General features: G+C 40.8%; 1 protein-coding gene across 1 annotated transcript in view; it reads right to left on the reverse strand.

Annotated features, from left to right (window-relative positions):
- Window positions 1-8,275, reverse strand: part of PYGO1 (pygopus family PHD finger 1) — a 17,517-nt gene extending 9,242 nt beyond the window's left edge. Inside the window, exons 1-3 of the mRNA XM_009323416.1 lie at window positions 8,181-8,275; window positions 468-518; window positions 8-180 (exon numbers count right to left, since the gene is read on the reverse strand). Coding sequence (XP_009321691.1) covers window positions 8-180; window positions 468-518; window positions 8,181-8,275 — 319 coding nt within the window. The remainder of the gene's footprint in view (window positions 1-7; window positions 181-467; window positions 519-8,180) is intronic.
- Between the last annotated feature and the right edge of the window lie 2,741 nt (window positions 8,276-11,016).

Raw genomic sequence — 11,016 nt, forward strand, 5'->3', positions numbered from 1 at the left:
GAGGCACCGTGCTCCGGCGGCTCGGTGGCAGGTAGGTCCACGCCGGCGGGAGGCCCCTGTTCAAGGAGGGGCTCCTTCCCTACAGGTATCGCCCTCCCACCTGGTCTCTGGCCTAAGGGTAGTACAGAGGAGAGACAACCCACTGGTGGCCCTCCCGGTGTCGGTAAACCCTTCGGAACCCTTGGAAAACACAAGATAACTAAATCACTGCCGGTGTCACTGTAATTTTGTGGAAACAAACATGCTGCCAGAGCTTCCCATCTTCTGAAATAGCTGTGTTTCAGAGGTGTTACATATGGAGTCCTCATCCTTGGTCAAAACTGTTAAATTGACTGTATTAAAAGTAATTATCTTTTGAATAGATATTTATCCTCCCTTAACTGGGATAAAGATGTCCAGCTGTAAAGTATGGGTTTTGCTCACGTGCCTTATTTCACAATACCTAGCAGTGCTATTTCTTTACATACCTTCTTGTTAGATGGATAGTTGGTACTTTTCCAGTATTCGGAACGCTTTTTCTGAGGGGGGAAAAAAAAGGGGTGTTTTTGTAAAGGTTAAGGTACTAATGCGTTTTTGCTTTTACATTTTGCATGTCTAAACAAAATGGGAGAAAGTCATTCAGTTTTTTAATGTCGATTTCTGTCCTTCCCTAGACATCATTTTTATTTGTCCATAGTCTCTTACTTCACAGCAATCCCAGAATTCATGTACCTTGAAGTATAGCATATTGCCAATATTCTCGTGGGATCTGCTAGTTAATTTTGTGTGATCTTGCTCAAGAGAAGTGTAGCCTGTTATTAGCAAGGTAGGTGTAAGCTAGTCTATATTTGGAGGAAGATGTGTCTTATCTGTGAAGAGATTTGCATTTTCTGTGATGTGGCTCGCTGCAGCCCTAGATGATTCTCCCAGGACTGCATAAGCTTTTGTGCAAGGCTGCCTTGTAATAGCATGTAGACTGTAATTATGGATGCGCAGACTGATGTCACTGAGTCTATAAACGTTCCTAGGGGGAGATTGTCTGCATCAGAAACACGAGCAGGGAATTCAGATTTAACCCAGTGCTCTAGCTGCAAAAAATTATGTCTGTTTTGCTGTTCATCCAAGTTCAGGTTTAACTTGTACTCAGGTCTTTAGTGAGTGGTCTGTGAGAATCCTGTTCGACTGACTTTACACTTTTAAACCTGCATTGGAAATGGCTGACGCAGTGTCTGAAGGGAATTAATTCACTTGTTCAGGTGCCTACACCAGCATCTCAAATATTCCCCAAAAGTCTATGAAAGTTCCCATTATCACACACCATTCACCACCTGATCGCCTCACTGCTCATTCGTTGTCCTTAAAATTACTCCAACATCTCTTCCTCTCAAAAATTGGCATTAATTAAGAAAGCTTAGGGGTACCTAGTAGCAACCTTCCAACACCTAAGTGGAGGTTACCAAGAAGAAAGAGACAGACTGTTTACTGAATTGTATGACAGGAAAATGAGACGAAGTAGTTGTAAGTTGAAATGAGGTTCCAACTGGTGGGGAGGAGGGGAGCTTGTTTTGAGGCTAAGCAAGCCCTGGGACAAGAAACTAAAGAAATTGTAGAATCTCCATCCTGGGAGGTTTTCAAGACCCAACTGGGCAAAGCCCAGAATAGCCCAAGTTCAGCATTAATCTTGCTTTGTGCAGGATGTTGGACTCAAAGTCAAGACCTCCTGAGGCCCCTTCAAGCTGTAATGATTCTGTCATTCTGAAATAATTTTCTTCTTTTTAACAACAACCAACCACACAGAAAGCTCTTGCTCCTTGCCAGAGTACTCAGTTGTGAACGAATACTATTTAATACTTTATAACTCACCCTGACTTGAAAAGGGTGGCTTTGATGAGGTAACAGTAACTTCAATCACATGCGACGCATCAGGCCTAAAAATGTTGTTAAGTATAGAAAAGCTAGTTTTGGTAACTTCTAGGTTCCTTTCCTTCTGAATTCAGGTTAAAAAGGCGGCTACGAGAAGAGCCTTTCCATACAAACTACCAGTACGTAAAGGAAGTTCTTTTACTAATCGTTGTCACAGCATCTGAACATTCAATGCTGCATTACATCATCAGGAGAGAAATATCAATGAGACATGGATCCACAACAGAGCATTAACATTTAAAGGGGTTTTACTGCATCTTTTCACGTGTATCTACCACACATCTTAGGAGCAGAGTAGCATAGAAGCCCATTTTGACAACGTACGAAGGTATGCAGATGTGCTAATGGAAAAAAGGCAAACACCTCGGGGAAATTTACTGACATGTAAGGAATTCAAAAAAGGAAAAAGTGAAAGATTTGTTCTGCTTGGTTTTATGGGGGCCAAGATTTTATCCCAGAGGAATAAAGCTAGGAAAGAAAAAAGAGCATGACATCAGAAGGAAAAAAGCTGGAATCTGGGTGAACTGTGTAACTCTGCCACTTCCAGTACCAGGGGAAAATACAAAAGTTTTCCTCTCATGTAAGCCATATATGTTCCAAAATAAAGCACACACCGCTTTAACCTGTCAAGTTACTGTGATTTATCAACTCATCACAGAAGGTTTCCTGCACAGCAAGACAGAAATGGACCCCTGTGCAATGGACATGGACCTGGGAGTCCAGCAGGCTCATGCAGAAGGGGCAGTACATCCAGCCTGCATGGGCAGCGTCAAGGTAAGGCACATGCACGGCAAGATCTGGCAGCACCCGTGCAGGTTTTCTGGCATGGGGACACAGAAGCCAAGCCGCCAGTAGTCTTCTCTCCCACCTGGACAGAAAGTGTTGAGCTGGAGAAAAGGGACGCATTTAAGGAAATTTGGACTGTGACAGCCTTAGCTCGTAACAGTCTTCCAGCATCAGTAGATTTGTTTCCCCCACCTGCTATGAGGGAAAAAAAATAAAATCAATAATCCATTTTTCTGAAAGGCCCTTTTACATGTTATACAAATTAAAGTGCTAGTTCTACAAACTTGAACATGTTTCACAATACTACTGTGATAAATAGGGCTGTTTATCAAGGCTGGTGGGAGTTTCCGTCAGGCCTGAGACAACACTAAACATCTGGTTTTGTTGTTACACCTCTTCCTTCAGACTCACTTGTTCTCCTTGGCATCTCCCTTTTTCAGGGCAGTAAAACTAAACACGTGCATGTTTACAAGTTACACAGAGATGTGCTTTTTATGCCTTTTTAGTCTAGCTGGTTATGCAGCTGGTATTGCTGTGGAAAAATGTGTTAACCGGTCCCTTCTGGGTCTATCAGATACAGAGCATCTCTCTGCCAATCTTGGGGATTGTAACTGTAACTGAAACAGTTTGAGCACAAGTCATTGAAGCTGTTTTAGTGCAAATGGCTCACCTACTGGTGAATGCTGCATCTGTTATGGCGATGTAAACCAGGTCTCACGAGCCCACGTCTTTCATTTCTGCTTTTAAATCAACAAAAATTAAGACTGTCTAAACTTCTGCATCCACATAATATAAAGTACAAAACAATCTAATTAATTGCCTGTTCATGTTTCAACTTTAATCTGAAATGAATACAAAACTGTTTGTAGGAAAAAAGTACAGAGCAGATTGCTTTACGAGTTAGTCCATGAAAGAATGTAAGATTTTTTTTCTGTAGTCCAGTGTGTTAGTTTTCTTCCATATGATGCATGATATATCTTGAAATCAAGTAAAAAGCCTGACAATGATCATGCCTTTGTCTAATCACATAGCAAATCATTGGCTGATGAAACATATTTTTCTAAGCTTCGCAAGACAACTTATTAGTGGACTGATCCAAAAATGTCTCAGAAATGTGTACAAAGGGCACCCTAGTGTCGTATCTATACTGGAACAAAATTTTTTTAAGTTCAAAGCAAGCTCTTAGACCGTTCTGAAACTCAGCGAGACGAATTGATTTCTTTTTTTGAGTGCACACTTACCTTTTCAACTTACAATTAAAATATAGCCATGCTCAAGTATTTCAGGAAAAAAAAACTTCAATGCACTCATACTCTTGCCAACAACACATATGACTTATAAAGTTGAAACCTACAATTTACCAACAGTTTTAAACTATAAAATTTTATAGCTGATATGTAAAAATAAGTATAGTACATAAACATTTAAAATATGAAGACAGACATTGATTATCTAGGAACTTAAGTTTCATTATTGTATTTATTCATATACCAAAGTACAAACGTTTTGACAAGAAATCCAGTGTGTGTGTGTATATATATGCATTAAAAAAACCTCATTTGATCTTCAAGTCACCAAGGAACATAAGATTTCTTTCCCCTATACCTCTAGGATAAGTAAAAGGGAACTTTCAGTTTACCACATCAACAGTATCAATATAATTAATTTTAAAAGACAAATACGTGTTTAACAAACCTTTGTGGGCTCCTCTGCAAAATGGACTACTACTTTCTCAAAGAAGTGGTTGCCTGTTGAGCGATGAGTAGTGGAATGGGGACACTCTGTGGGGAAATGAAAGAAACGCAAGTTCTTGTGCTTTCTTGGACTATCATCTTTAATCCTTTACATTTTCCTGTTTACCATGATTTGGTGAAAAGAGAGGCAAGCATTTAATTCCTGCACTTACTCAGTTCTCCCAAGAGCCCTTTGAGTCTTCTGCAAAGGGCATGCTGATCTTTGCAATAATTGGTTATGAATCTGTTCTTGGATCCACACTCTGCCTCTCAGCAAAGTCATTGACACAGTTATAAAGTTTGTGTGCTGTAAAAACCCGAGGAAGCCTTGTCCCAGGCTGTCCTACACATCAGTGCATCTCTAAGTAAGTAAATTTAGGCAAAGACTCTTCTGGGATTTGCACTGCAGAATTGCCAAAGTGAAATCTTTGCCATAAAACTAAAGGAGTGGTAACGCTAACAACATCTTTACAAAGTTTTGCAAGTCATATTCATTTGACAAGATCTATACATTATAGAAACTTCCACACACAAAAATGCATTTGTTTTATGGTCTGCTTTTTACGTTTTGGAGCGTGCAGTTCACAGGGCGCTGCCTCTGGGATGGATCAGACCCATTGAACATTGCTGACTGAAGTCCTTGAATTTCAGGCACTAGGACTGCTTGTCCAGTCAGAGTTAAGTACATATGGAAACTGCAGCTCAGAGTATCAGGCAGAGTCACTGAGAGAATAGCAGAGCCTCCCCTCAGTACCTCTGCAGACTGTTCTGAATTATGTGATATCACTATATGCAACTTCTAGCCACACCACAGTTGCTGTAACCCTAGTTACAGGTGGGTAAGTAACAGCTTTCTGCACTAAGGAAGAGAATTAGTACCTCATCGCTATAGTCAAAGAGCACACAAAGGGACAGATTTAATCCATGCATTTGTGATTCACTGACATGTATTAGCAGTGACACAAAATACTGATGCTCAGCTCATGGTTACAAAACTCAAGTCAGATTTAGAGGCCAGCTGTTTTTGATGTTACTCTACTAGTTTCTCTCTTGAGGACTCTGCTGGGGCTTATGGGATACACCTGATCTCTCTAGGAAGGACAGGGATAGTCAAGAATGGGAACAGATTTTTAGCAAGAACATGTCTGTCAAGGGGGACAACTAATTTTACAGCCACCTTAGTTAAATTATATCACTTGCACTTCCCTCCATCCAGATCAGTAGTCGAGTTTGTCAACTACAATTATGTTTCTTTGAAATTAAGAGCAGGATGCTCACAAGCCAGCTTTATATTAAACAGCAAATGGGACCAAAATCTTAGTACAAAAATATCATTAATGTTTGTATTAGGTGTAGGTGGCATGGTTTTGGTAGCAGGGGGGCTGCAGAGGTGGCCTCTGTGAGTACAGACCAGGAGCAATAAATTAATCTTCCCCAAGTCAAGTCTGTTTTGCCTGTGATGGTAATAGGTAAGCGATCTTCCTGTCTTTATCTTGACCCATGAGCTTTTTCATTTTATTTTCTCTCCATTCTGTTGAGGAGGGGGAGTGAAAGAGCAGCTTGGTGGGCATCTGGCAGCCAGCCAAGGTTAACCCACCATAATGTTACAGACCTTCTTACAGTTAAGACCTCATGTATTTGCAGTAATTACCAAGCATTTCCACAATTAGCAAGTGACAAGGAAATGTAGTTAGTAGACAGGCGAGGGGACTGCTACATGACAGTACGTGCTATGTCTTTTTTTTTTTTCTAGGCAACTATAGCTTAGTCTTAGTTTTTAAGGAACATATTTACTGGAATGCAGTAACAAAACCTCTATTTTGAACAAGTAGCTATGTCTGAGTAATAGGAGATCTCCTGGGAAGCAGGAACCAACTAGTGTCTGAGTTTGGGGGTTTGTAGGCTATGAAAGGAAAATAGCTAAAGCAGCAAAGAAAAGGTAACACAAACATACCATTGTTAGAAAATGCAGTAAAAAAAAAAAACCACTATGAAATCTCAGAATTCTGCCATCCTTTAAGAGGAGATCACGAATCAAACTTAGTTACCTCTTTTCTTCATTGTGTAACAGAAGTAGGGAAGAACACAACAACAGATAACTAAGTATGCCTAAGTACACTGTGACCTAGTTATGTAGATGCTGCACTCACCCATTATATCTGAGCGCAGCTTCCCTAATCCCCAGGCTAAAATTCACATGAAATCCAGGATTTCAAGAAAAGAATGTGGAACTAATTACTTAAAATATACGCACTATCTGTCAGCAAACACCAAACTGGATTAAATTGCTTGACACATATTATGCCTAGTGGGTACGATTCAAAATCTGAAATTTACAGACAGACATTTTAGGGTGCTATACATCTGTTCCTACGGGAATCCTGTCATTTGGTTATCTGCAACTGCAGGGCGGGGCTATAAGTTTTGGCCCAGCTGAGCTACAGAAGAGAAACATCATCACAAACCCTTAAAACCCTGTTGAACACTAAACCAAGTTGTGGAGTAGCTCCTATTAAAAGGCTGTTTCCAGTCAACCCAACTACAAATGGCAACCTCATCACTTGGGCTGAGACTTCTAAATCATAGGATATGATACAAGCCAGCACACTCTGCTGGGTGCCAGGGTGCTTGTCCTGTCTCTAGCCCGTGCTCAAAAGCTAATCATGGAGGTAGTCCAGGCTCACATAAATCTCTGAGCCTTTACAATGGCAGAAGCGGCCTCTTGGGTATTTGTGATTCTAGGCTGTGCTACAATGGCTTCTAATATGCAGACCTTCTTCACTGATTTTATCTTGCCATATGGAGATCACAAAGCTAGAGATGCAGTATATAAAAAATAAGAGGGCGCTTTCCTCTTTAATATAGCCATTTTTCTGTAAAGTGTTCTAAAAGCCAGTATGAGAATTCTTTCCTATTATGAACCAGAGGTTGTCTTCCTTTTGATTTTGCAGAAGAATTTTAATTGAAATACTTAGAACTCAAGCTTGGAGTTAACTTATCCTTTGAAGCTGGAAATCTTCATCTCAGGGGATTCATTCTGCCTTGACTGTGGGTTTTGTGTAAAGCAAAGCCAGATTGTTTTCTTTGGTAGAGACTGAGCAAACTGTTACTGACTTTTAAATATTCAGGATCTGTTCCAAAGCATGATGGTTGCTAGCATGAATGATATAATTTTTAATGGAAATTAATTGTATTTTTAGTTTACAGTCCATGCTGTAAACTGTCTTGCTTCCAACTTCAATTGCATGACCTAATATAGGGAAGGCTATGAGCAAGTAGTTCAGTGGGATTGTTTTAAGCTAATAAGACTGTAACCTGCAAAAAGTGAGGAGGCAGCATATATTAAGGTCTGCCACTCATTCCCTGGTGATAGCTTTCAGCAAACCAGAGGGGTTAGTTTCCTAGACCAGCACACCAAAACGCAAACTGTTAAAGGCTGTAGTGAGCTGTAGTGTGAGCAACACATTTCCTGCTTTCATGTGGTACAACTGCCTGCAGCCTAGCCAGAAATCTGCTGCTTTACTCATGAAAATCTTTTTTTCCCAGTGTATTGCCATGCAGATGAAAGGAAATTCAAAACCATTCTATTAACATGACCTCTGGGGAGTCCCCAGTCTATTTCTAGCTAAAGCAGAATCCAGTATTTTGGGCACTCATTTAAAACTTCCCATGGAGTAGTATAATAGGAAACATCTTCTGTCACCCACAGAAATTCATTTTCATCCTTCAAAACTGCAATAATTACAGTAGCTAGCCCACCTGGAATTGCGGTCAACTTCCAGTGGTGCTTGAGCCATCTCTCCAGAGAAACCCTGAGGAACTTGGACCACTTTGCAGCACTGTCGGAAAACCATCTCAGCAGGTTCTTGCAGGCCAAATGGGGATTCACGCCTGACAGTAAGGGCAGAAGTCTCTCAGAGAGCAGCTGGCACCCAAACGTTTGCCAGCCCCCAGACCTCTATTGCCGGTCAGGGGAGATCCTACAGACTAGGGATATCCATGCATGGTATATCTTTCAGAGAGGCACAGCTAGATTCTGAATTATTTGCATTTTCCGTATGTCTTAATGGTGCATTCCTGTGTAAATAGGATTTAAATTACGGGATTTAAATAAAGCTTACACTCCACCTTCAGGTAGAAACAATAGGGGTATCTCTTTGTCAAATCTGAGCTTCTTTACCTGGGGCTCTAGCATGCAGGTATGTGCAGAGAGGAGGGTTCAAATCCCATCCTCCTCACTGTATGGGGAGGAAAAGGTGAAGCCAAGTCTTAATACATTAATTATAGAAAGAATAGGACATTGCAACATGGACAGCAACAGCGTTAGCACCTACAGCTTCTCTCTTACTGACAGAGGATATGCTCTACTGTCCAGCACCACTTCTGAGACCATGATTGCAGATGAAGCAAAAAGGGGAGACAGACTGGGCTGCACATTGCCAACATGTATTAGAAATAAGATATGGCATAGGTTAATCCTTCTGATAACAAATGCTTATGCATCCCCAAACAGAAAACCCAACTGGATTTACTTGTAAATATTCAGAGAAATAACTTAAAGAAGAAATGAAAGGAAAGCAGATGTCTTTTTTCATATATAACAAAATACAAAGTCTGGCTTTAGGTGCAAAGGAGATTCCAAATCTGCAGTCGCCAGAGCTCCAGATTTGGTGGAGAACTGGGCTGGTATTTGAGATACACGTACCCAGCTTAGACCTTGGGGCAGCCAGTTCCATTAACGCATGGTGCTCTGCACCATATTAGCAGCCAAATACAGGCACAGACTCTGCTTCTTAACAAAGATGCCAATTTTATCTGCTGAGCAAAAGGATGAGGACAGGGAGAGGAATTAACCCATGAAGAACTGCTGCTCACCTGTTGTAGTGCAAGGGATGTTTCACATACCGCAACCCTGATGTGTTGCCACAACTGCAGGTAGAGTCCTTTCCCTCCCTACTCCCTGCTTTCCTGCTTGCTGGGCATCGAGCAACCTGCGAAGGATGGCAGAAAGCTGGCCTTCGTATTCCAAGGTATTGGTCCTTTTATCCAAAAAACAGGTAAGCAAAGACTGTAGATTGATGTCACTGATAAGCTAAACAGTGAAACAGCAATGTTGTCATTTCAATTAATGTGGCCATTCAATATAAGTGGCCCATGGAGCTCACCTGTCTGAAGCTCAGACCTTCAGGTTGGTGGCAGACTGCAGGCAGGTAGCATAGCATCAGGTCACAGACCAGGGCTGGTTTAAAGCTTTCCTTTGCAATAAGAACTCCTTGAAAGGTGGGGCTTTACTATGTATTTATTGCTATTGAGAATGAGGATTCTGGACTGTAAAAGGCACCTGTACTAACCAGCAGTAACATAATCAGGAACAGCGGCTGGTTCCTGTTCCCGCCTACAGAAAGAACATCTCCGGTGGACTACACTGGTAGAGCTTTCGTATCACTGGACAGTCCAAGACTGACCACTCCCTAGCTATTAGAAATTCTTTGTTATCTTTTAAAATTTATTTACTATATTTAAGATTTATTCATTTTTTACAAATACCCTGTTAAAATACTTCATTACTTTTTCAGCATTGGTCTAATTTTCTCAATTACCTCTGAATAACAATATTTCAGTGTTTCTATATTTGAACATAAGGAATAAAGAATTTTGGATTAGAGTTTGTTTTGTAAATAGTCACCACAGCTGGTGCTCTAATGCTCCCAGGGATAAACGTCATATAAGCTACCCAACTAGGCAGAACTGTTCTATAAGCAGACTCTGCAGGAAGAACAGCTGTGATGCATACAGAAGCATGATGAGGCTTTTCAGATTTCCTTTGTCTTCTGAGAATTCAAAAGGAAAGAAAGATGTCATGGTTCTACTGTAGAATGTGGGCAGCCCGACTCATCAGCACGAGATGCTGCCAGAGCAGAAAGGCTCTGTCTCCTAGGGGTGCACACAGGGCGCCCTCTCTCTTAGGGGTGCCCTTAAGTGACAGGGCACGTGCCTCAGAGACGGTCAAAATAAGGAGTAACAATAAGTGTATTCAGAAGCAGTCATTTCCTGGACATAGAATAAAGTTAGTGAACATTTATTTCAAATCTTCAATTCCCAATACCGTGATTTCAAAGCTTTGAAATACCTGTGAAATATCTTTTCTTTCCCATTACATACATTCAGTGCCAGTGAAGAGTTCCAGTCTTTTAGGGAATAATATAGATGAAAAACCAAAGTCAAACCTACCCAAGTATTGTGAGAGTTCAGATTCCATTGCTGGCTTCTTTTTTTTTTTCTCCCTAGAGACCCTGTAAATAACAACAGTAATTACTGTGGTTCCATTTCCAGTAGCGTAAGATTTGCATGGGCACCACTACTCTAAATCCAACTCTGTACCTAACTCTTTTAACCGCCTGGCCAATTCTTCAGTTGTTTTCAAGTGGCCATCAGTAATCAACCTGCTAGCAATAGAAACCTTTTAATCCCTATAGAACATAATTGTGTCGCTAATTTAGCTTGACTGACTTTCATCTAGAATGTAGTCCTTTGTAAAAATAGCAATTTGCCTTTTGACCAACAGCAACTGCATTTTCATAGTCTTGTCATACGT

The sequence above is a fragment of the Pygoscelis adeliae genome, unplaced genomic scaffold, assembly GCF_000699105.1.
Source record: "Pygoscelis adeliae isolate BGI_AS28 unplaced genomic scaffold, ASM69910v1 Scaffold545, whole genome shotgun sequence".
NCBI classification, from domain to species: domain Eukaryota; kingdom Metazoa; phylum Chordata; class Aves; order Sphenisciformes; family Spheniscidae; genus Pygoscelis; species Pygoscelis adeliae.